Source organism: Saccostrea cucullata, unplaced genomic scaffold (assembly GCF_032062105.1).
Source record: "Saccostrea cucullata isolate Sc308-1 unplaced genomic scaffold, CSIRO_AGI_Scuc_v1 ctg605, whole genome shotgun sequence".
NCBI classification, from domain to species: Eukaryota; Metazoa; Mollusca; class Bivalvia; order Ostreida; family Ostreidae; genus Saccostrea; species Saccostrea cuccullata.
In genome coordinates this window covers 48,612-74,308 of record NW_026923558.1, presented here as the reverse complement: position 1 = coordinate 74,308, position 25,697 = coordinate 48,612, and the positions used below count along the sequence as shown (strand labels likewise).

The window sequence follows — 25,697 nt, the reverse complement described above, 5'->3', positions numbered from 1 at the left end:
ATTTAACGTAATGTTTTTTTTTTTTGGGGGGGGGGATAAAAATTTTCATTGTCAAACTTAAACAAGCTAAAAGTTAAAATGACAAAAAATAAATTTTTTCCTATTAAACAGTATTTAAACTTGAATTTTGCATGGTTTGATTTCTAAAAACAAGTGGAATATCATTCTTTTCGCAAACATTATAAGGAGGAATATTAAAAAGAAATTTTATTCACTTGACAATTAAACAATCTCTTTTCAAACACAATTTAAGCATTGAAAGACTACGTGAATCTCTTATTATTTCATACGACTTTTTGTATTTTTCTGGTTAGAGAAAATGCATGTAAAAATTAGTTTCGCTGTAAAAAAGATATCAAAGAGTGTATATTTTCTATCACATTAAAGGGAGTCATTTTTCAATGGGGGTCATTATTTTATAGGACTAACATATAAAATAATGACCCCTTAGGACTCTTTTTGTACAAAAAATGATTTTTTTCTACGGGTGGGGGTCATTTTTTGTCGTTGAAAAATGACCCCTCGGTCATTATTCGATGGGGGTCATTATTCGTCTTTACACCGGTAACATTTTCTTCGTTTGTGAGGCGCATTATATTATTAGCATTTTAGAAGAAGTTGGATTTATTTCTACAAGTTGTAATCCAACTTATACTCATAGTTCACTTTTTAAGGATTCGAGGAGATTTTTTTTAAAACTCGCATTGAAACGCCATCACTTACCGGTGGATAACTACAAATTTTGTCCTTTACTAGGCCCTCGTAGAGTCGTCGTTGTCGTAAACTTTTAATATTTTCATCTTCTTCTTAAGAACCACTGGGCCAATTTCAACCAAACGTGCTACAAAGTATTCTTGGGTTAAGGGCACTCAAGTTTGTTCAAATGAAGGGCCACACCCATTCAAAGGGGAGGTAATTATGAATTAGACAAAAATTAATGGCATTTAAAAAAAAATCTTCTCCTTAAGAAGAAGAATAGCCCAGGAAAGATGAAACTCATGTGGAATCATCTTCAGGTAGTTTAGATTCAAGTATGTTCAAATCATGACCCCCGTGGGTAGGATGGGGCCAAAATGGCCGCTCAAAGTTTTAAATAGGAATATATAGGAAAAATCTTAAAAAAAAAAACTTTTTCTCAATTACCACTGGGCCAGGAAAGATGAAACTCATGTGGAATCATTCTCAGGTAGTGTAGATTCAATTTTGTTCAATTCATCACCCCTAGGAGGTTAAAATTCAAGCCCCCCTCCCTCAGTAAACTTTCAGCTCTGATCTCAGATGTCCTTTCCCCTAACCAATTGCTCAGGTGTTTCTCTTTCCAGCACCTACTGTGATACTACGATACGGGATCTCGGTTTATACGGTCTCATCTGAAGGACCAGCCTACACGTCACACAATGGCATTCGAAACAAAATCATTAAGGAAATATCTAAGGCTTATCAACAACATACAGCTCTAACATCCAATTTAGCAAAGATAAATTAATTTATCGGTTGTTGTTTTACGTATGGATTTGTAAAATACAGAGTAATTTGTGGTGTTTTTGAATCTTAAATTACAAAAATGCATTTTGTATGTATATTAATAAAACATCAAGTTAGATGTGTATTTGTTAATATATTTTAATATTTATACACATGCTATGACATTCCTCAAGGCAAGTAAATATGAATTACGACTGAAAAGACTTTTAAATAAAAATATTTTAGTTGGTTGGAAGCATTGCAGGCTGTTTGTGAGGGTGTGTGTATGGGGGGGAGGGGGCATATGTACCATGCCAATCCAGTTGATTCGTACATTATCTGTCAAATATACATTATAGTTACTAAAGGACTAGCAGTATCCTCACAGAGTTTTATTTCTCTTATGGGGCTAGACAAGATTGATTGATTGTATATTGTTTAACATCCCTCTTAAGAATTTTTCACTCATATGGAGACGTCACCGTATGTCGGTGAAGGGCTTCAATTTTAGACCTATACTCGGCACTCAGGGCCTTTGAGCAGTGAGGGTTCTTTATTGTGCCAGCTCCTACCGTGACACGGGACCTACGTTTTTAAGGTCATATCCGAAAGACCCGTGACTTTTACCTCTGATGCCGAGCGCTTGGCGAAGGAACAGTCACTATCTATTTTTACGTCTTAGGTTTGACGCGGCACCGGGAACAAGAATCGAACCCGGACCTCCCGATCACGAAGCGAACGCTCTAACACTAGGCTACCGTGAACGGCGGCTAGACAAGAAGGACAAATTTAAACTCAACTAGAACAATAACAATGTGTGCATAGTAATTAAGGATATCGATGGTTCAGTTGATATAGTTAGGATTCCTCAAATATTATTTTAATTAACTACATGTAGATATCTAGGCTAGCTACTATTTTGCTGGTTGATATATATCGAAGGGGTTCATATGAAGTACGATGGGATCAAAAGCATGTTTCACATTTATATTCTCTGTTGACATTATAGTTTAGATAATATTATACATACAGGAAATAACACCTTTCAGAAGGAAGAGACAATTTCAGGAAATCATTGGATCTGTCATTTTTTTAGTATACTAAAAAAAGTTCTAAAAATAATCAGAAATTGAATAAGAAAGTTACGGACATGTGTTGTAATTAAAAGAATGATATTCTTAAGTAAAATCATGAAGAATAAATCATTGAAAAGCGTCTTTTGCTTCTTTTCGAACACCGAGGACATTATTTATTGAGCAGCCCCCGTATAACGTACCAATTTGTAAGAACTTGCTCAGTTAAAATTACATAATTTAATAAAGATAAATTAACATTCCATTCAAACAGAGGTCTATAGCCCCATGTCAGATGACTTATGCATTAATTTTTTTCTAATAAAAGTTACCATATCTGATATAAAAAATTAGTGCCCATACTCTACAAGTAACTTTAATGGACAGAGACGCCTGACCTCATGCCCTGTTTACGAATTCAATAAGGGAATTCGAATGTATTTCTTATACAAAGTAAGCATTAGATTTCCAACGTCCTAACAGTTGAATTTGGGCATCGAAAACTCCTTTTGGTTTTTCCTATGCTGTTGCACGAATTCTGAAAGAATATCCTACGTAACCTTTTGTGTCAAAGTTCAAAAAGTTGAAAGAGATTTTCAATTGTTGATTGAAATATTGCCTAGGTATTGGAGATTTGTTTTTGAACATAAACAGATGAACTGCATTTTGTCCTCTCAATTTTATATATTCCCTTATAGCTAAAACAGGACATAAATGTTTGTTTTCATTGTTCGCTGAAAGTTGCAAAGTAACGGATGGTTTGATGCTTGACGTTGACCATATAGTTATACACAAACTGTCGGGGGACCCATCATGTCGTTTCCCAAATAATACAAGAGCTTTTTTATTTGTGATTTTAAAACCTTTTTCAATATACTTCAACGTAAAACTTGGATTCTCTTAAATGGCCCCAGCCTACCCCGAGGTTATGATTCATGTAATTTCAAATCTACACTACCCAAAGGATGCTTTCACATAATTTCCATATTTTGTGGACCAGTTGTTCTTGAAAAAAAAAATTAATTACCTCAACCTATTTTTTTATATCTCCCCTTGAGAAAAGATTTGGTCCTTAATTCATTTTCAAATTTAAATTTAAATTTTTAAATTTAAATTTAAATTTCCTATCACCTGAGGCGACTTAGTATCTAGTTTCGTTAAAATTGCCCCATTGGTTCTGTAGAAGAAGTTGAAAATGTGAAAAGTGTACAGACGGACGGATGAACAGCTAACAAACGGGCGACAGACAAAATGTAATCACAATATCTTACTTGAGCCTTCGGCTCAGGTGAGATTAAGTGGCAAAGTCACTTTTGTTTCGCATTTAAGGGCACATCAATTCAAACATTCACAAGCACGTTTCTATATCCTTCCAGAGAGATAAAGAAAAGTTGTCAATATTATTGTTTCATAGTGTGTTTATTTCCCTTTAGATAACAAGTAATTGCCTTTTTAGCGTCCTTGTTCCTAGGACAAGGATAAAATACACCGTTCCATATCAGAAGAGTTGTAAAAGAATCGACTCTTCTGTCCGAGCACCTGTCCAGAATTTTCGTTGGTCTTTGAGTCGGTTCACAAGAATGTATTATGATCAGCATTATTTTTCCTTGATTAAATTAAAAGAAATGAATTTTTTCAGAAATGAATTAATTACAAATGATTTTTCAGATATGAATTGTTAAAAAAATATTTCTCAGATTTGACAAAAAATAAAAAGAGGAAGTTTTTTGTAAAAAATAATAATAAATGATTTAACTCTCCTACCTTTATATGAAATGTTTTTTAATGATGTATCAATTTCGTCCTTCAGTCGGGAGGAAGCGTAACATACAACTAGGATTAGAGAATCGAGTTTGGGAGAATCCTTTTGATCTATGCTTTGTAAAGCATATTCTGGAAATTCCTTACCAAAATAGTTCTCGAACAAATGTCCTGATTTCTTAGAGCATTGTATGTTAAAGACTTTCTCTGTAAAAAATAAAGGCAAAGATTGTCTTTCAAGTCGCCATTTTATTATTTTACATGTATGAGCATTAAGGTAAATTGAAGATTATTTTTTTATTTTCTTAAAAATAATTTATTGCACGAGTTGGTGAAGTGTTTAACTTAAAACAACTGGTAAGCAAGATGAATTCTTACTAGTGTGCCTCATCTTTTTCCACCACAATCGCAGGAAACCTATTGTTCCAAGAACTGTAATTGCTATGTTTCTCTCTTAAAAACACATAGAATTACAAAAAAGAATTTTAAAAAGTGAGAAAATGCAAAAAATCAAATAAGGTATACTGTACCAGTTACAATGGAATGAATCAATGTAAACGTTACTAAAACAATCTAGAATAAAATACGAACCTGAGAAAATTTTACAGATCAATCTACAGATAAAACCATATTGTGCTTGGATTCCTGAGAGAAAAAAATGATAAAGAGTATAACGTTTATAAGTGCAATGATGTCGTCATGTAGAATCAATGACAAAGTAGGATATGGAAAAGTATTCAATCTCAACGTCCATTAAACAAATATACAAAATACGAGCAGAGCAAACACGGACCCCCGAAACATCAGATGTGGGATCAAGTGCCATGGAGAAGTGAGCATCCCCTGCCGACCGGTCACACCCGCCGTGTGCTCGTTGCCATAATCAGGATATAACGGAAAAAATCCGTGGTCAATTCAGTGTATAAATAATGGACTAACAATTGGTATGAAAAACGTCAATCAGCATTGCATTCAATGATAAATTGAATTGTTGACAAGGTAATTGTATTGACCAAAGAATTTACGAAATGATGACTTTAAACGAGACTGTTGATATTCTTTTTTCATCAACTTGCTTGTCAATAATTTACCTCGTTTAAGAAATTGTTCATACGTAGAACATGCTCTAGCATATCGAATCAACTGAGATATAAATACGCCATATGCAGGTGATGAAGGTATATTGCTGCATAAGTAAGGGAAGTTGACGATAGAAAAGTTAAAGTCAACACGTTTATCATATAGCTTGGTTGTTAGATTACCATTAGTGTCTTTTTCAAGTAAAATATCCAAGTATGAAGCAGAAGTGTCGGAATCAATGGTATCTTTAATCTCAAGCTCACCAAAATATATCGTGTCGACGTAGGAATCTAAATTATCATTATTAATTGACAATACGTCGTCGATATATCTAAATGTCGAATTGAAGGCCACAGCAAGTGTTTTTTTTCTTTTCACGTAAAAGATTTTGCATTAATTCTGCTTCATATGAATATAAAAATAAGTCTGCTAATAATGGAGCGCAATTTGTACCCATGGGAATTCCAATGGATTGTTGGAATACCTGGTCTCCAAAAACCACATAAATATTGTCAATCAGAAACTCAAGCATCTTCTTGATGTCAACTCCAGAGTACTTTTGTGTGCAACCAGAATCTGTTTTAACAAAACGACACACACACACACACAGAGAGAGAGAGAGAGAGAGAGAGAGAGAGAGAGAGAGAGAGAGAGAGAGAGAGAGAGAGAGAGAGAGAGACAAAAAATCACAACACTGAAATAAAGTCCACCGATTTCTCTTTCATTCTTAGTTTAACATACGAAATCAATATTCAATATAGACAGTAATAGATTTCACGCGATGTATCCAGGATTTCGTTGAACATGCTTTAATACTAATAAGGTAGCTATAATACATAGACTTGGTTTTTTTTTTATTTTTCGTAAAAAATAAATTCCTTCCGACGAAATAAAACAGAATGCAAATTTGCTATAGTGAAATAAAAATTCGATCCCACAAATAGAAATCTGTTCCCATGAAATTAATTTCTTTCCTGCGGAATAAAAAATTCCTTCCTTTGAAAAAATAATCTGTGGAATGAATTTTCTTGTCCTGGGATGTTGGAAGAAATTTAAATTCATGGGAACGGATAGTCTAAACAAATCCTTTGAAGATGTACGATAGCAATCAATGTCTTCTAAGCATATTATTCATATTTGTTTTTTGTTATATCAATTCTATATGTTTTTGTTTTACTTAAGAAATGGGAGGTGGATCGTCTAGTTTATCTCCTGAAGATTATAAAAGTAAGTATTTATAAACTGAATTTGCTGATTGATTTCCTCATCAAACAAATCAAGTCGTTACATTAAAATTAAATAAAACTTAATAAATAAACAAAACTTAAAACAACGTTGTTTCAGACCCGTAAAATCAAGTTTATTTTTTGCAAGTTTTTCAAGTTTCCAATAATTCATTACAGGAAGTGTTAAATGGTGCAATGGCAGAAACTTCCGCTGATAAGTTTGGTTTGAATTTACAAGATTTTTATCTTTTTTTTATTTTCCTAAACAACGAATCCTTAAATTGTGTAAATACAACGTAAAATTAATTGATGCAAATGGGATGGGATTGGGGAGGGTAAAGGATATTTATGAAAACAGTTAAAGCACAAATGAAAACTTGGATTTAAATTATTCCAATAAAAAATATATTGATAAATATCGCTAGTGGAATACTTTTTTTTTTCAAGAAATTTAATGTTCATTTTAATATACATAGAATTCAGCATAAAAATACAGTTGTATAATTCAAGTCTATCAATAAAAAGGGAGAGTCTTTCAATGACCACCATTAGAAACTTGGTATAAGATCTTCCAAGGTGTTTGAGTTGAACGTATGCATAACCCTTCTGCTTTATGATTTTTTTGCATTCCCATTTTCCCCTTCCCGACCTATGAGTTTAAACTATTTTTGGGGGAAGCTTTTAAATGAAATAAAATTTTAAATAGAGGTTGAAACATAAAAGACAACAACGATTCGAATATCTAATTTGCATTTGAATTCAAGCTCCACTTCAAAACGGAAGTTTGCGTCATTGTACTAGTTATTTTTGTTTTCTAAGCGGCCGCCGCGTAAACAATGAAAGCGAGGGGAATTATTTTAACTATTTTCTTCATACGAAAGATAAATGTTTGAACTTGGGAGGAATTTATCATTAAAACAGGTTACTACATAGGAAAGTTGATTGGTTTCTTTGAAATAAGGTAATTTTGAATGTAATATACATTTCCTTTTTCTACTTTCGGTTCATTTCATGTTGATTTATCAATATAAACTAAGAAGATAAAAAGAGTAAAGAAATCGATTAAGAGACTTGTGTATACAGGAAAATATAGTGGTCTTTTCGTATTTCACGAAATTATAAATTCATGACATATTGATAATTCGCATGATTAATGCATATAAAAATGATTATGACTATGAATATCATTATCAAATGTAGTAGATAATTACCTCACAGTTTGATCACTTCTGTTTGCCTATCTGTAAACTTAAGTTCAAGAACTGGAAAACATAATGCACGCATTCTAAACAAAGAGAGCGTTTTTATATACTTCCGCAATTATCAACGCTGATTTGATTCATGACATAACATGACAAAAAGGTTGACAAAAAATTACTTTTTTTTTATTTTACCAAATATTCAGTGTTCAGCTTAATAGGAACAAGAAAATATGGCACCGTACAGTGTATTTTACTAAAATATGAAATATAGTTAGGTATTTCAAACCTCCTCCTGTAATTTCACAGAATTGTGCAAAATCGTTTGATTATTTAAATTTCATCGTAAGAGAAAAAATATCTTTTTGACGAATGCTTTTCTGTTAGTGAAATTCGAAATATCGTTAACTTAAACAATTTTAAATTTGAATAAATTCATTTTTAGTTTATTACATTTTTTGGTCACAATAAACTCAAATTCCAAAACAAAACCTTTTTATATCTCTACAATCCAAAACTTTCGAAATATTCAATCCAATACAATTTAAAAACCTTTTACTTTCATATAAATGTATATGATACTTAATTGGCATTTATGACTTTCTTTGATTTAGATGGATATACCAATCTTTCTCTATTCGTTTGATAATTTATACCAACCTGGAAATATTTTTGACTTAGGTAAGATAAAAGAAATCCTTTAATTGCAAATAAAATAATTTTTTTTAATATGGTTCAAATTGTACCTTAAGGATCATTTTAAAACTATTTTTCTGTTTAACTAGATTACATGTAGATGGCAGAAAAGTAATTTTATTGATATCTGCTATGGCAATAATTTGTATTATAATATGATAATATTATACTATGTACGATAATAAAATAAAATAAAACACATTCATATCCAGGTTCCTCAATCAATACATTATATTTCCATTAGTGAACTCTTCAGAATTAGAGGCGCGTTTGGTCGTCTGACTGGGACAGCATGGCGTTGTGGATAGTACAAAACATGCCAGTTTCAATCCAATTTTAAATGTTTAGTTAATTTGTCATTCTAACCAAAAAATAGAAGAACTAAAAGACATATGAAAGAGAGCAAAAGCCCTAACTTTATCGTCCATTAATAAAAAATACGACATTTCCGAGGTATGTGTATTGTCTTTAAATATACCATTACGATAAATAAATACATACGATCACCAATAAAGGAAAATTAAATTTCCTTGTCATCTCTACTCTTGATTTAAATAAAGCCCACAACAATTAAATATTTCATATGCATTTTGTAAGCATCTGTTCATCGACAGTCAACGTGTTGTTTACATGTTTATGTTACGTTTGTCCCAGAAATCCCGCGAGATTTGTACATTTTCCGACTTTTTTACAAAAGAGCGCACTTAGAACTATAACTCTTCAATAGTGGAAATAGAACGTATTCGATATTGTCGACATGTAAACAATGTTGATACAATATCGTGTTAACATCGTCTACATTGTCATTGATTCTACATGATGACATCATTGCACTTATAAAGGTTATACTCTTTATCATTTTTTTCCTTTCTCAGGAATCCAAGCACAATATGGTTTTATCTGTAGATTGATCTGTAAAATTTTCTCAGGTTCGTATTTTATTCTAGATTGTTTTAGTAACGTTTACATTGATTCATTTCATTGCAACTGGTACAGTATACCTTATTTGATTTTTTGCATTTTCTCTATTTTTTAAATTCATTTATGTAATTCTGTGTGTTTTTAAGAGAGAAACATAGCAATTACAGTTCTTGGAACAATAGGTTTCCTGCGATTGTGGTGGAAAAAGATGAGGCACACTAGTAAGAATTCATCCTGCTTACCAGTTGTTTTAAGTTAAACACTTCACCAACTCGTGCAAATAATTATTTTAAAAAAAAAATAAAAAAAAGAAAAAAAAAACAATCTTTAATTTACCTTAATGCTCATACACTAAAATAATAAAATGGCGACTTGAAAGACAATCTTTGCCTTTATTTTTTACAGAGAAGGTCTTTTGCATTCAAAGCTCTAAGAAATCAGGACATTTGTTTGAGAACTTATTTAGTAAGGAATTTCCAGAATATGCTTTACAAAGCATAGATCAAAAGGATTCTCCCAAACTCGATTCTCTAATCCTGGTTGTATGTTACGCTTCCTCCCGACTGAAGGACGAAATTGATACATTGTTAGAAAACATTTCATATAAAGGTAGGAGAGTATAATAATCTATGAATTAAAAAAAAACTTCCTCTTCTTACCTTTTTTTCAAATCTGAGAAATATTTTTTTAACGATTCATATCTGAAAAATGATTTGTTATTAATTCATTTCTGAAAAATCATTTCTTTTATTTTAATTAAGGAAAAATAATGCTGATCATAATACATTCATGTGAACCGACTCAGAGACCAACGAAAATTCTGGACAGGTGCTCGGACAGAAGAGTCGATTCTTTTACAACTCTTCTGATATGGAACGGTGTATTTTATCCTTGTCCTAGGAACAAGGACGCTAAAAAGGCAATTACTTGTTATCTAAAGGGAAATAAACACACTATGAAACAATAATATTGACATCTTTTATTTACCTCCCTGGAAGGATATACTAACGTGTTTGTGAATGTTTGAATTGATGTACCCTTAAATGCGAAACAAAAGTGACTTTGCCACTTATGCTCACCTGAGCCGAAAGCTCAATTAAGATATTGTTATTACATTTTGTCTGTCGCCCGTATGTTAGCTGTTCATCCGTCCGTCTGTACACTTTTCACATTTTCAATTTCTTCTACAGAACCAATGGGGCAATTTTAACGAAACTAGATACTTAGTCGCCTCAGGTGAAAGGAAATTTAAATTTGAAAATGAATTAAGGACCAAATCTTTTCTCAAGGGGAGATATAAAAAAAAACAGCAAAAACAAAAATAAGTTGAGGTAATTAACATTTTTTCTCAAAAACAACTGGTCCACAAAATATGGAAATTATGTGAAAGCATCCTTTGAGAAGTGTAGATTTGAAATTGCATGAATCATAACCCTGGGGTAGGGCGGGGCCATTAAAGGGAATCCAAGTTTTACGTTGAAGTATATTCTAAAGAACACTTTGGCAGGAAATCTGACTCTGATGTGGAAGCATCCTTTGGTATAGTGTTGATTTTAAATGGGGCTACTATTGAAAGTTTTACATTGAAGCATTTTGGGAAAAAAATTTGAAACTTATTCGGAAGCATCCTTGGGTAGTGTAAATTCTTATTTGTTTGAATTATGATTCTTTTGGATTGTTAGGGTCAAGTTAGGTATAAAAAGGGTAATATTTTAAATGACAGAATAGCTAAAGTTAGTCAGGTAAGCAATGTGGTCCTCTTTTTCACATTATTGACTGTTATTTTGAATTATAGATATATGTATACTCTTTTGCAAGAGAATGCTCCGCTATTGATTGCTCTTGTTATCAACATTTTTTGTCAGATTTTTAACGATGGAAGATTTTACATGTAAATAAATTATGAATTTCTAATATTTTTTAATCACTTTTTCACTTCTATTTCATATTTGTCAGAAATATGGGTATCATTTTTGAAAAAAATAAATATCCCCTTTTACACATATTCATGTGCATTATGACTATTTGATGATCTGTGTTACTAAAGTTACCAAAAATCAATATGCTTTTTTCCTTCTTTGTACCTTGTTCGTTGATAGTCATAATTTTGTTTAACAGTTTTTAATGTTTTATGATTCTTTCAAAGTAGGTTAAAAAAGGAAAAAGGCATATTGGTATGCTGCATTGTTGGGTTGTCAGACCATACATGCATCGTAGAATTTTAGTGACACATTGAACATAAAGATTATTTAGTTAAATGATGTATTGATAAAACAGAAATGTGGTAAGCAACATGAATACTATCTAAATGTCATAATTACTCAACAATTTAAAAATTATAGTCAGTTTAAGACCATTAAAGATCAATATCTGATATGCCCCCGCAGACACAAATGATAGCCACACATGGCATCTAATGGAAGCAAACGTGTGTAATGAAAACTGTATAGGAATACTCTCCCACTCCAAATGTGGAACTTTAGTCAGCTGTTGCAGAGTCTGGGGATGCAATTCTCTTTGGCAAATCATATCGATTCATTTTGTCCAATGCTGCTTAATTTGGATTAAATCTAGTGATTTAGATGTTTGTGACTGGAAGAGGTTGTTGTTTCTTTGCAAGAATAGGTGTATCAAACAAGCCATATGTGGCTGTGTAGTGTGAGATTGCAATACGGCTCTAGGATGCTGCAAAATTGAATGGGTATGTGGAGGCAGAACATGGTTAGAGTACCTTTTACCATCAAAGTCCATTGAATTCGAACCAAGTCAATTTTACTTTCATATAATACCATTTTCCATATCATTACACTACCACCGCCAACTTTTTTAACGTTTTATCCATCTAACCTTCATTAAAAAGCATTGGCACTCTTAAACTTGTGAGAGGCTTTCAGATAAACATTCTGGACTAGTAGGTTCACCAAAATGTTCAACAGTGATGCTGTAGTCATACTCTATTTATCAGAGATCTTTAAAGTCGATATTTGTGGTGTTTAGGGGTCGAAAAATGGCATGAATAATCCTTTTGCAATAATTCGTAGTCAACTGAAAACGGTCTTATGAGATGATCTGTGCAGTTCAGGGATAGCTTATGCTTTAGATAACGTCCTTGCATTACTTTCATGCAATTTGCATTATCCTCGGAAGTGATGCTGTGCTGCTGATGTCACACGTAGTCTACCATATTTTTTGCAAACATGGGATGTTCAATGTTAATGGTTTATGTTTTATAGGTTAGATGTTGTCTGTGTGTAACATTAAAACCTTTTGCAATTGTAGTCATAATTTTCCTTTTTGTGCCACACAACATTCAGATGCAGCCTTTTTAGGAATCGTCATTTCTCGGATAAAACAAGATTCAAAATATCGAGAACCCCCGCTTTTGATAGCCCCTTTGTACCTGAGGGAATTGCATAGGAATTCAACAAATGAAAATTGAGATTAAAATTTTGGTGGAAATTTTGCAAAATCACGCCTTTTTGTCTGTGAGACTTTTAGAATAACTGTAAAGTTAACAATTGCATTAAAAAATCATTCATTTCACTCGGATACATCGTATCCATACAATAATAAAAGGTATGACAAAAGTATCACAAATATTCAGGGCATTGTTCCTACTATGCGTTTCTTTTTTTGAAGAGTATATATTATTTGTGTATTGAACTTGGCTTTGTTTTACCAAGTCTATCTGAATCGGATATGAAGGTTACTACGGGTTTGTCTGAGGAACAAGAAAGCAAACTCGCTCTTCTCACCTGTGCCATTATCTGGTATGTATAACGCCCGTGCATGTTTTTGTCCAGTTCATGATTCGTTTTCTCTATGAGATAAAAAAAAATGCACGCTGTTTTTAATTTTTTTTCAACTGTTAGCTAGACTTCGATAATTCAATATATGTAACTGATAAATAAAATCAGAATTAGACAATACAAAAAGATTGCAGTTAAATTAATATTGCAATATTCTTTAAGTCAAACGGTAAGGTGGTTTAGTTTTAATATTAATTACTACATGAAGGGTACATAAATGATATAATCTAGAATTTGAAACATGTTTACTGTAAGGTTAAGATTACACAATCAGTTTTCGACCAAAAAAATACACAGCGATATTGACCCCTGGACAGAAAATTCAATCGTCCAAGGCCTCTGATTTCACGTCTAATATTTCATATAAAATATGGAAATGACAAATAATGCAATTTTTAAGATCAGAAGATATATTTATACCCCCGCTTGAAAAGCGGGAGGTATATAGTAATCGTTAATTCCGTCCGTCCGTCCGTCTGTTACGCTTTGGGGTACCCATCTCTTATCCATCCACAACTGTTTTACTCTCATACCACTGAAAGAAATTTGATGCAACTTTCCAACACAGTAAGAGTTGAGATAATTAGAAAATCTAAACACACAATTTTTCTCTAACTGAAACTTTAATCATGCAATTATACCGTCTTTCATTTCAAAAAGTTAGGACACTTAATTACAAGGGCTTCATCTTGAGTAATCAATCAATTATCTCCTACACCCTCGCCGGACTTTACGCCGGAACAAACAAAGACAAATAAATTGTTTTCACAATTCAATGAAAACTTGCAATAAAATACATTGTATTATTTATGGAAAATATTTAAATATGTCTTTCCTATAACGTTAGAGCCACGGCTCTAAAACAATGTAAGTCAAACATTTTGAAATTTTGAAATTTCAGCATGTTCAAGGAATTCTTTAAAATATTTTTACTGTTCTGAATTTCCCTTTTTTGAAATGCGGTAACTCGATCAAGAATCCTGATAAATAAACACGGCAAATCTACTTTCAAAAATGTTAAGTTTCGACTATGTACATTTTCAAAGCCATCATTTATTTTGTAAATAATTAGAGATTTTTAAATAAGCGTGTGCTTGTCATCTTTTGTAATTATAATCGATTGAGATTCAGTGGCCATTTAGTGCTTCACGTAAACTCTGCAACACAGTAAAATTTCAAATGATGGAGAACCCTGCTTATCCATAACTCTCCTCATACCACTGAAAGAAATTTGATGCAACTTTCACAGAATCTTGTGCACCTTTACTTTTTTATCCGACACATAATTTTGGTTTTCCCGGCCACAGGAAAGCTTGGACTTCTTCAACAGTTACAAGCATAAAAGAGATTTCATTTAGGAGCTCATCGTAATATACTATATTGACAGCTTTCATTTCAGTAATATAAAACCTTACTTTTGATGGATAAGTGCAATGTTTTATTAAAATCAAAAAATGTTATGTATAGAACACAAAGCCATCATTTATTTTCAATACTTTTTAATATATTTAGATACATAATTCTTTTCATTTGTTTCATTCGGATTTGGTGTAATAATAATGCACAGTGTACTATTTAATGGATTGCAGTGTTTTTATTAAAATCAATGTAATGTTAGAAATGCACATTTTATACTTAAATATAAGTTAATTCTTTCCATTTGTTGGTTCAGTTTATCCAAGTGAACCCGAAATTTCATCACTAAGTCTGATTTAATTGATGATCTATATATTGAAAATAATTCGTTGATGGAAATATTGAGTAACCTTCATGATAAATGTATTTGACCCAGTTTTTTTCTATATGCATCATTTCTGTATCATTTTAAACTTCGTCTGCAAATGGAGTGTTTTCCTTGAAGATTAGTGCAATTTAAGAGCACATTCTAAGTTCACAAATTTTCAAACTGAAACAAGCTATCGATAAACAAATTGATGAGACAAGATATCAACAGTCATCCAAAGTCACAAGTTAATGTCAATTCGTTACAATTGTCAGTCAGTTCAACTAAAACTACTCAGTACAACTGTATTTCATTTCAATCTTTCATAAAGTCGAAAACTGAAAGGGAATTGTCTCTTTTCTAAAAGCATGGAAAGAATCATCCGATACTTGTAATAGGTCGACAAGTAATCTACGCTTCCCTGACACCTTATCTCATCCCTGATGATTTATAGGTCTATAGTTGCTCTCTTCCTAATCCTTTCTTTTCCAAACGAACATTTTTTAAGAGCAAAAGTCCATAAGACAAAAAAGGAACAGAGCAAAGACGGATCTCCAAAACAAGAGAGGTGGGATCAGGTGTCATGTCAAGGAGAGGACATTCCTTGCGGATCAGGCACACCCGCCGTGTGCTCGGGAAATAACGGGTAAATTGGTCGTCAATTCAGTGTATTAACAATGAACTGATGTTTTGTATGCAAAAATCGCATTGGTTACAAGGGCATTGCCGTATACACGAGGTCCCGTGTCGCAGTAGGTGCTGGCACAAAAAGATCCCTCCCTGCGCAATGGCTCTGAGTGCCGAGGATAGGGCAATTGCAGTTCTCCATTGGCAAGTTGTGGCGACTCCATATGAGTGAAAATTCTTAAGAGGGACGTTAAACAATATAAAATCAATCAACTGACAGAGTCATTGTGTCGACCATTGAACTTACGAAATGACGACTTTTAACGAGACTGCTGAATTTCTTTTTTCATTAATTTGTTTGTCAATAATTTCAGAATCCGTCATTTGATTAAAAATCTTTCCTAATGATTAGATTTATATGCTGATTTCATAATATATTATATAATTATGTCTCATTTCTACTCCCTGGGACAATTACACGTAATTTTTTTTAATCTTGATATAACATTTTAAACAATGCATATTTTTTCATTGAAAAAGGTAAATCTTTACTTATTTATATAAGTGTGTCAAGCAAAATATTTATCTTTTATGTTTATTCATACAACTTATTTGCACTAAGGGTTATTCTTATCGCAAAGGTAATGCATGATAGACGCATTTTAAAACTGATATACATTAGAATTACCATGTGTCTCATGACTCAGATCATTCTGTGCAAGTATGAAACCGAAACTTATATTTTATCAGTTCTGAGTGATAGTTAATTTAAACCGACCTCTTAGTTATGGATATATTTATTATTTATAGGCGTATATTTGAATACTAAGATAATTTTTTTTTTCTAATCTGGCAGTTATGTATATCGCTTATTTCATACACATAATAGATAAACGAAATACGTATCAAAAATCAATATATATATGATCAATTTATTCTTTTTTCAAGATTTTTTTGGGACAAATTCTGAATTAATATTTTCAAAATTTAAATCGTGTGAATTGTTAGGTAAATATTCAAAAAAAATTGCTAGAACAAACTCTGTAAAGTCTTTTATTTAAAGTATGACATTCGTATGTGTTAAAAAATATTCAAATCCAAATGTGAATGAAAAAATATTTTAACTCTGTGAAGTCTTTTATTATCTCAGTTGATAAAGTATGACACAATTTCTTAAACGAGGTAAATTTTTGACAAGCAAGTTGATGAAACAAGTGTTAAAAATATTCAAACCAAAATACAATTTATCATTGTGAAATGAAATAATTGTTAGTTTTATACACTGAATTGACTAACCTGATTATGACAATGAGCACACGCAGTATGTCTCCTCCATGGCACCTGATCCCACCTCTGATGTTTCGGAATTTTGCTCTGTTCTTGTTTGTATTTGTTTAATGGACTTTACTGTTCGCTTATATCCTTATTCTAAATCTTTTATGCATGAAGAAGTTTTAAAGCTTCTTTATAAAAACAAACAGGCATGTCAGTAAATAGGGTAAAACTTTAATTTCGTTGGAATTCTGTTCCTAATCTCGCACACCATCTGCACACAACTTGGACGCATAACAATTGGTCTCTAAAGACTTTTGTTCATAATACTGTCAGTGAAGAATTCAAGAAAATTTCAAGTTAATTACTTACGAATTTAATTAAATTGATTACATATTCAAGCAAACACGGATCTCTACAATTACAAGAGGTGACTTCACTTGCCAATCGTTCACATAAGCTATGTACTCCTTGTAGTGCAAACGGGATGAAACGTAGACAAGTCAGCGCTTTAATAATGGTCTTATAATTCACGAAAAACAGGTTTTTAGCATAAAGCTAAATAAAAGATTGCTTGTTTTTCCGGACAGAATCATTATCCCGACCATAAAAATTACGATTTGTTGCGTTTATCATATTGTTCTGTAGTTAGATTACCAGTTACGTCTAACATAATGAAAATATTAAAGTATGAAACAAATGTGTCATTTATGTACAGCGTCTGACACATCTTTTCCATATTTGAATATCTTAAGTTGAAAAAAAGACGTCATTGGATATATATCAACCACATTCTATGATGAACCTGATGACTTAAACTTTTCAATCGTCAAATTCCCTTACTTATGCCTTCAACACCTGCATATTGAGTTTAAATTTCTCAGCTGATTCTGTTCACAAGGGTGTTATCATTGAGTCAAAAGCTGACTAACGTTTTTCATACTAACTGTTAGTCCACTATTTAAACACTGAATTGACGACATATTTTGCGTTATTTCCCAATCATCATAAGGAGAACACGGATGGTGTGACCGGTATGCAGGGGATGCTCACTCCTCCATGGCACCTGATTCCACATCTGATGTTTCGGAGGTCCGCGTTTGCTCTGTCCCTTTTTTGCGATGCTTATTGGACTTTTGAGCTTGAATACTGTTCGTTATCTGCACATATTACGTTTTGTTTTAATCTGGTTGACAATTAATTAGACATAGCTGTGGCTAGCGTTAATTGATAATACATCGTCGACATATCTACACATATTTGTCGATTTGAAGGTAAGATGAAGTGTTCTTACTTTGATTTTCTGGCGTTTTAATTACATTTTAAAGATAGAATCTGAATATTTTTAATAAAATAATGTGGCATTTACATTTTAGTTATAATGGGTGGAGGTTCATCTATCGTTTCTCCTGCAGAATTCTCAGGTGAGAAGATATTTTTTAGCTTTATGTAAGAAAATATCAACTTCATTAACAGCAAAAACCCGGCTCATTGATATTTTGTACTAATAAAAAGAGTATTATTTGAGACAGTTTTAAAGACGGAAATACTGAATTTGGCAAAAGAAAATGAAGGTAAGGAAATTTTAATAGAATATATAATTCATTTAGATAAAAAAAATTAAATGAAAGGTAATTACATTGTATTGCGAAGCAGAAAAGTTTCTATTCCTATAAATGTATTACACGAAGTTGCATAAAAACATCATTGATAAATATTCAGTAAAGAGAAATTTGTGTAAAAATACAATTATTATCTACCGTAAGATATTTGCTTTGCAAGTTCTATGATAATGGTTTTAATTAATTAACAGGTTTGAGGGAGGCAATACAGAAAATGGGCTTATTACAGCAGTTAAAGGATAGCAGTAGTACGATGCAAAATAACTCATATCTGTTTCAATAATATCTTATTAGAATATGTGTGCTTCAAAGAACTTCAGATATCCCCTTTAAAGAAGTTGCAGCTTTGCAAGTATTTTTGTTTCACCCAGAGGCTAAAAATATCACAATCTTAAAGATAGTTCAAATTATTAAAATTTTATACGTCATTAAGTGATTAAGTGTGTTAGTGGAATGTAAATTTTAATGGAGATAGGATATAAAAACTGCGTAGCTCAGCATATTCATTTTGTTTATTTTTCAGTTAATGTAAAAGGAGCAGTAGCTGTATCTATTCCGATTTCCATGTTGGGGTTTTACGGGGTACATAGTAAGAATGAAATCAATTATACGTATGCTGAGCTCTTTTTTGCAACTTTTGATTGCACAAATGTTCTGATATCTGATAATATCTGAAAATGTTATTGCTTTTTTTCAATATGATCTCTTAGAGCAGTCAGAGCCATTTACTACATACTAAGAATACAGTCTGCGATCATTTTCTAACACTATCCATGTCACAGACACAAAACTTATGGACTTTTAAAATGATTTTAAAAATGAACACATGCAATGCTGATTGAATTTCTTAAAATAACTGATTGTTGTTACAGATGTATTTATTTCTTTACTTTTCTCATCTAACATTTTGGTCTTTATGCCTCGTAGATTTATTAAAACGAATTGAAAAGACGTCTAAACAAAGAAATGAGGCGGAAAAAAATTCAAGTAAGAATATGTTTTTCTTTTTTAAAAAGTTAAGTTGGTTTTCAGAGAGAGATGCTTAAAATCTTAACATGTTTTACTTGATAGATTTTCTTAATGAACCATGGCGAAAAATCCACGAGACCTTGACAGACGTCCCGCAGGTAACAATTTATTTCAATTGTACATTTAACGGTACATGTACCTTGTTTTTCAAGATGATGGTACAAATTTAAAGTGAAAGAATTTATCATTAAAAACGTTTCCCTTTCCCCAGTTTCTATCCATCTTTGTCTTACAATTCTTTCCAGGTTTAAATTTGCAATTCAAAATTCAGCACCTGAACATAATCAGAGTTCTAGGGAACATATTTTGGAGTTCCTATCTGACGAAAAAGTTGTCATACATGTATATCGCAACTTTTGAGTGATAAAAAAGTTACAAACTATTTAGACATGCACATAAGACGACGAAAGAAAGACTTGGTCAAATTTATCGCATGTTTAAAACGTGTTAAATTTATTATACTGCTCTTTTTATTTTCTAAAAAAAATATGCAAAGATAATAAGCCATTTAATACATCGTGTCTGATCATTTAAAGTTTGTTAAGATTACATCATGCTAATATGTAAATGCACAATCTATTCAACAAGTGTTAACAATAGAAAATTAAAAATGCATGAATATCGCTCAGATAAAGACATGTTTTAAACTTTTATGATTTCGAAATGCAATTTTGTTGTACATGGCGTGTACTAAAGCATGTTTTGATTAAATTTTACAACAATTTAAATGTTATCTGTTGAAAAAAATCATTTATTTAAAATTATAAATTATTCAATTAGTAAATTACTGATTTGGTACAGTAAAAGATCCTAACTTGTTCGGTACATGTTATATCCCGTTTATAATTTTTCACCCTAACTATATGACATACATTACAGATATTGTGTGGCATTATATCGCAACTTTTGACTGATGTTACAAACTATTTATCATTATTGAAATTTTCGCATGTTTAAAACGTTTTCATTATACAGTTTTTTATTTTTTAAAAAATTATGCAAATATAATAAGCCATTGACATCGTGCTCTGATCAATTTTCTTACACATTAATTGTAATATTGTTCAAAATTAAAAATATGATTGGTCAGTGTATATAAGATATGTTTTATTTATATCTTATTCTTTTAAAGGGCAAATTTTTGTCAAAATCAAAAGGTTTAATTAAGATATCTATAGCATACAGGAATCCAGACTTTGAAATTTTTTCAGCGAATATATGACAATTAAACCCGCATTGACTGCACAATATAAGGGGTTAAAGGTTGTATCTAACAGAAAGATGTTGTTTATGTCAAGGTCACACAACTCATTTTTGCAAACTTGTAAACAACATTCAACTTGTTTCAATTTTCAAACTTGGAAAAAATGTGTTTAAGAAAAAAGAAAATCAATTTTTTTAGTCTTCTTACATTCATTCGTGGAAATCATTGTAACTATGGAAACTTATTTAACATTTTCTGCAGTATAGGGAGGAAGAGTACCAACATATTTTCAAATATGATCATTTTTAGGTTCTGAAACATGTAATTTTCAAAAATTTTAGGAATAACAAAATTTACAGAGATTCTATTTTACTTAATTTTCCCCTTTGTGCGTCAAAGAATGATTAAATTTTTTTTCGTCTGCTAATAAAATCATTGTAAGGAATTTTATAACAATCACGTTGAAAAGATTATTTATTTCTTTGTAGTATAGGATAATATTTAAAAAATACGAACAGCCCTCTAAAAGCTTATACAAGTAAAATGTTAGTTGCACTTATGTAGCCCTCTCCGATTCTTTTAAATCTATTTTCCGGAGAAAAAAAACGTAGGGATTGATATATTATTGCGGCTGATAAAATGTCTGTTTGTCTACAGTTAAAAGAAACCTTTATGAACAACATATCGGTGAGATCGACTGAAACTGACACACCACTCAATATTTTACTTCTTGGACAAGCCGGAAGTGGGAAATCTTCCTTTGTAAATGCATGTTTTACAGCCTTACTGCAGGAGGGAAGAGTGGTTAAAAGAGCCGTTGATGGATCAGTGGGGTCCGAGAGTATAACAGAAGGAGTATGTCATGTACTCATTTAGTACTATATAGAGTTTATCCTTTAGAATTACAGTTAGAATTTGTTCTATCTCACTGAATGAACTTTACATGCTTTGGTTAATGAATCTAAACAATTAAATTTAATTGGCACTTTATGGGTAAATTATATACGCCAATCTCTCTAAAAGCTTGAAAGAAATTGATTTATTTCTTTAAAGAAACTTCAATATCTTTCTAACTTTGTATCTTTTTGTTTCCATTTTGCCGTAGTCTTCTCTTGAAAATATATTTACTCGTACATACACGTATACATTTTGATTTAGATGCACGTGCTTCTTTACTTTGTAGTTAACATACTATAAGCTTGAAATTAAAACTGGTAATAAAACGGAATATGTACCTGTTCAACTGATTGATTGTCGGGGACTTTCAAAGGGAGATAAAGGTGTACAGACTGGAGATATTGAGAAGATTTGTAGAGGCCATATCAAAGATGGATATCTGGTAAGCACAAAAATATAAATATATGGAACAAAGTACTACAACACTAAAAATGTTATCTTTTAAGAGAATTTACTTTGAATGTAGCATTATATTTTGAACTTATTAAGTCATACAAATTTCTTGATAATATAACCACTTTTATTTGTTGATCACTGGCTAAAATACATGCTCAAAGTCCGTTAATTCGGGGAAAAACAATAGAATACTGGAAAAACTAATTTGAAAATTGATATATGGTAACGTTATTTCAAGTTGTTTCATGCAAAACATTATTTTGAATAAATCTACACAGGCCCACTTGTCTTAAAAGTACTACGTTTTTTTTATATTCTTAAAGTTAAAAGAAGGGCACTAACATACTGAATATTGACTGCCAATGATCGTATTTTCTATTAAAAAAAAAAACAACAACAACATTTTTCTCAAGGAATATACCATGCTGCAAAAAAGCGTTTTTTCGTACAATATTTTTCATTGCTAGTCTACAAATTTTAGGAAAGTACATGTATATGTTTATTGGTCTACAGTTTTTCCCTCTTTTATAATTATCTGATTAATATGGAATGAGGTTTTGATTAAAGATGTAATTATTGTATTAGATAAACCCAAAAGAAGGTATAAAACCGGATGACAAAATGTATCGTCAACATCCTCAAGAGAAAGACAAGATACATTGTGTTGTGTACGTTTTGGCGGCCGATGAAGTAGGATTCGTTCAGGAAGAGGTTTTGGATCAATTTAACACAATAAAAAGAATGTTCAGAAAAGGTATGTGCAATTGTTTTTTTAAATACAAATTTTCAATTAGTTTTGCTTCGGACGAGATTTGAAGGCACATAATGATTAAGGCTCAGTTGTGTTGTTTGTTTTCAATTTCATAGATTATGCTTTACATGCACATGTAATTATATGTTTAAAATTTTTGGAACAAAATTCAACAATAATTACTTGTATTTGCATATCACGGCAATGAAATCAATCAAAGGTGTCAATAGGCAAAGTTTATGAAACATGTACATGTACATGTATATACAATGAATTATTTTGGTAACAATTACCACATTGTTTGTCAAATTATAAAACTGATACACAAAACTGTAAACCAGCTTTTTTTCCTTTTTTAAAATAAAATAGAAGTGGATATTTTTTGGAAAGGATTTCATACAAACATTTACAAATGCCAAAAATCCAAAGACAGTGCATTGGTTTACAGTTTTGTTTACCTTTATATATTTCATCTTTCTCATTTTTATATTTTCCTGACATTTTGCCTGATGTGTACTGTAATTTGTATTTGTATTTTTTAGAATTAATCTCTGTTAACCTAGATATTCTGTGCGCAGTGGTATACAAGAATACTCAGTAATTTCATATAGCACATTGGTACATTGATATTATTGGAGGAAATATTTTTTTCGTCTGATTTCTTAGTATTGTATATTTTGCATGAAATCAGATGGAAAATATCAGTTATAATCTGGGGAAAAAATGGGCGTTACTTAGCCATGCAAACGGAAACTCTCCTTTTACTAAAACCAAAAAAAGTAAAAATAATAAAAAGACCGAACGAAATTAAAATTGTAACAATAAAAAAAACTTTGTTTATTTGAAATACCAAAGCTTACAGCAGAACTACACGCATATGCAATACTAGAGGTTATCATACTTTCTTCAACAGAGATGTTTGCAAAAATTAAGACTTTATGCGTACTTTTAGACCCATCTTGGAAATAATGTTGTCCAACCATATACTGTGTATGAACTCTTGATACCTAACATAACTTTCATAGACAAAGACAAAATTACTGATGACCAAATACGATTAATTTTAAATAAAATTTCAAAATTGCCTCGATCGACCAGAATTTTACTCTAGGTAATTTATAGCATCTATGATAATATGATAATAATTAAAAAATATGTACTCTACGATCATGCCATTGTTTTCTTTTTAAAATTATAAATGCAAGGAGTCCTTCCAATAGCGATATGAATAATATAAAGTACTATAGCTTAATATAACTTATGTTAGGCACTGAAGGGTTGTCACATTTAATGTACCTGTCAAAACAATTAATAAATTTCGAAATAATGAGATTTAACCACTAAAGGTTAAATCTATTTATCGAAGTGAAATAGATATTGGTGGTCTGGCTTGGTCGAAAATGCATCGGGTTCATTGGGCGATTTGTACGGTATTTATCAGTTCCATGTATAGTTTGGGGATATTAGTAGCACCTAGCAAGGGAACTCTGACGTCACGGCACTTATTCGTCATCAGTCTGTGCTGAAACTTTTAGAGGTAAGGATGTCATAAAAATACAAGAAGGCTATTTGTAATTTCATGTCGGCTATTTCATAGTATATTTACACACATTGACTTGCAAATACTTGGTAAAAGGCGATTTATTTTTCTCGATGGGTGAATAAGCTGTCAATTTCTGTCAGATTGTAAGATTCGAAATTAGGGGTCTCAAACAAAGGCACGGGCAGCATGCAGCACGTGGTTTTTTCGTTGCATAAAAAATAACGTAGTAAGCTTATAAAAAGGAAGTTCGAGAGGATGGTGTAAAAAATTATTGATGTACATACATATTTCGTTATTCTCTCGATATAACAAGCTAAAGTTAAAGCGAGGCGAGGCAGATGTCGGGAAGAGTTCTTTATGTACACATGTATCAGTGTAGTTAGAATAATCTAACTGTGTCTCGGTACAAGCCCTTAAACCGGGTCCGTAGGACAATATCATTTTAACGATAGAACATTCTATCTAGTATCAGTGGAAAACGGTAAAACGTTAGAGGCTAACTTTTTCTCAATGTCAATTATTTTCTGTACCAATTTTCGTACTACATTTTTCGTACATCACAAATAGTGGTGGGGGGGGGGGCCAATTAACACTTCCTATAGTTCAAGTAAGTAAGGTTTGGGAAAAAGTGGGGGGGGGGGCTGTTGCTACGCCCCATAGGCCTGTTATCAATGACACATAATTAAGGCATATTAGAAAATACAGACATAGGAAGGGGGTGTCGACACAGATATATATATTAAAAAAAAGAGAAGAAATTTTGTATGGCTACATGTCTTGACCCCTGTATTACCGGCAAAGATTAACAGTAAGACCTACTCTAAGACCCGAACCTTGTAAACCCTGGGTAGGCAGCATCCCACTTAATGACTGCAAACAATTTTTTACAATGGAGCAATAATCGAGGGGGCGCCGAGAGAGCGATTTTATAAAAATTAAAGATTGAAAGCTGGTTTTAGTATACTCCTTGAGTCCAGCTTTTCAGTATTGTATAGACTGGTCAAATGTTTAGATATTAACTATTAGTGGGACTAGAACCATACCAGTCTGGATATATGTTTTCATGGACGGGAATACAAGTCAATATATATACATGTATAGATCTATACTTCTTTTGGCACACCACACCTTCTTCATCTAAAACTGGCTGAATAATGAATTTTGGAACTCTTAGGTTATTTTCTATTTATAATCTGTAAAACAACAGTATGTCGCATTCAGAATTTTTGTATTCTGTATTTTACATGCTAGTACATATATCTATAAAACGCTAAATACAATCAAAAACTTCACATTAAGAATACGAAATAAATCTAAACTAACATTCATACATTTATGCTATTT

General features: G+C 31.7%; 3 protein-coding genes across 4 annotated transcripts; 2 read left to right on the top strand and 1 right to left on the bottom strand.

Moving 5' to 3' along the window:
* Positions 1-3,651: 3,651 nt before the first annotated feature.
* Positions 3,652-4,952, bottom strand: LOC134264319 (uncharacterized). The gene is made up of 4 exons (XM_062746615.1): positions 4,890-4,952; positions 4,677-4,751; positions 4,302-4,505; positions 3,652-4,143 (listed from the first exon to the last, which is right to left on the bottom strand). Exons 2-4 carry the CDS (start codon positions 4,687-4,689, stop codon positions 3,938-3,940), a joined length of 423 nt encoding a protein of 140 aa, XP_062602599.1. The 5' UTR covers positions 4,690-4,751; positions 4,890-4,952; the 3' UTR covers positions 3,652-3,937.
* Positions 4,953-7,438: 2,486 nt separating this feature from the next.
* On the top strand, positions 7,439-10,907 carry LOC134264318 (uncharacterized). Its single transcript, XM_062746614.1, has 6 exons — positions 7,439-7,565; positions 8,418-8,484; positions 9,375-9,428; positions 9,567-9,641; positions 9,826-10,029; positions 10,182-10,907. The coding sequence occupies exons 2-6, from the start codon at positions 8,418-8,420 to the stop codon at positions 10,385-10,387; spliced, it is 606 nt and encodes a 201-aa protein (XP_062602598.1). The 5' UTR covers positions 7,439-7,565; the 3' UTR covers positions 10,388-10,907.
* Positions 10,908-18,196: 7,289 nt separating this feature from the next.
* LOC134264317 (interferon-induced protein 44-like) lies at positions 18,197-23,058 on the top strand. Of its 2 annotated transcripts, XM_062746612.1 has the most exons (9): positions 18,197-18,275; positions 18,384-18,425; positions 18,665-18,721; positions 18,997-19,062; positions 19,401-19,460; positions 19,545-19,600; positions 21,364-21,561; positions 21,890-22,045; positions 22,645-23,058. In XM_062746612.1, the coding sequence occupies exons 1-9, from the start codon at positions 18,233-18,235 to the stop codon at positions 22,873-22,875; spliced, it is 909 nt and encodes a 302-aa protein (XP_062602596.1). In that variant the 5' UTR covers positions 18,197-18,232; the 3' UTR covers positions 22,876-23,058. The 2 variants fall into 2 exon arrangements, with proteins under 2 accessions (XP_062602596.1, XP_062602597.1); XM_062746613.1 differs by lacking the exons at positions 18,384-18,425; positions 18,665-18,721.
* Positions 23,059-25,697: the final 2,639 nt, after the last annotated feature.

Coding starts and splice junctions, on each gene's coding strand:
- LOC134264318 (XM_062746614.1), top strand. CDS start 8,418: ATGGATATACCAATCTTTCTCTATTCGTTTGATAATTTATACCAACCT. Junction 8,485..9,374: donor TGGAAATATTTTTGACTTAG/GTAAGATAAAAG, acceptor TTCCTTTCTCAG/GAATCCAAGCACAATATGGT. Junction 9,642..9,825: donor GAAAAAGATGAGGCACACTA/GTAAGAATTCAT, acceptor TATTTTTTACAG/AGAAGGTCTTTTGCATTCAA.
- LOC134264319 (XM_062746615.1), bottom strand. Junction 4,144..4,301: donor AAAAAACATTTCATATAAAG/GTAGGAGAGTTA, acceptor AATTTAATCAAG/GAAAAATAATGCTGATCATA.
- LOC134264317 (XM_062746612.1), top strand. CDS start 18,233: ATGGGTGGAGGTTCATCTATCGTTTCTCCTGCAGAATTCTCAG. Junction 18,722..18,996: donor GCAGTTAAAGGATAGCAGTA/GTACGATGCAAA, acceptor TTTATTTTTCAG/TTAATGTAAAAGGAGCAGTA. Junction 19,461..19,544: donor TGAGGCGGAAAAAAATTCAA/GTAAGAATATGT, acceptor TTTACTTGATAG/ATTTTCTTAATGAACCATGG.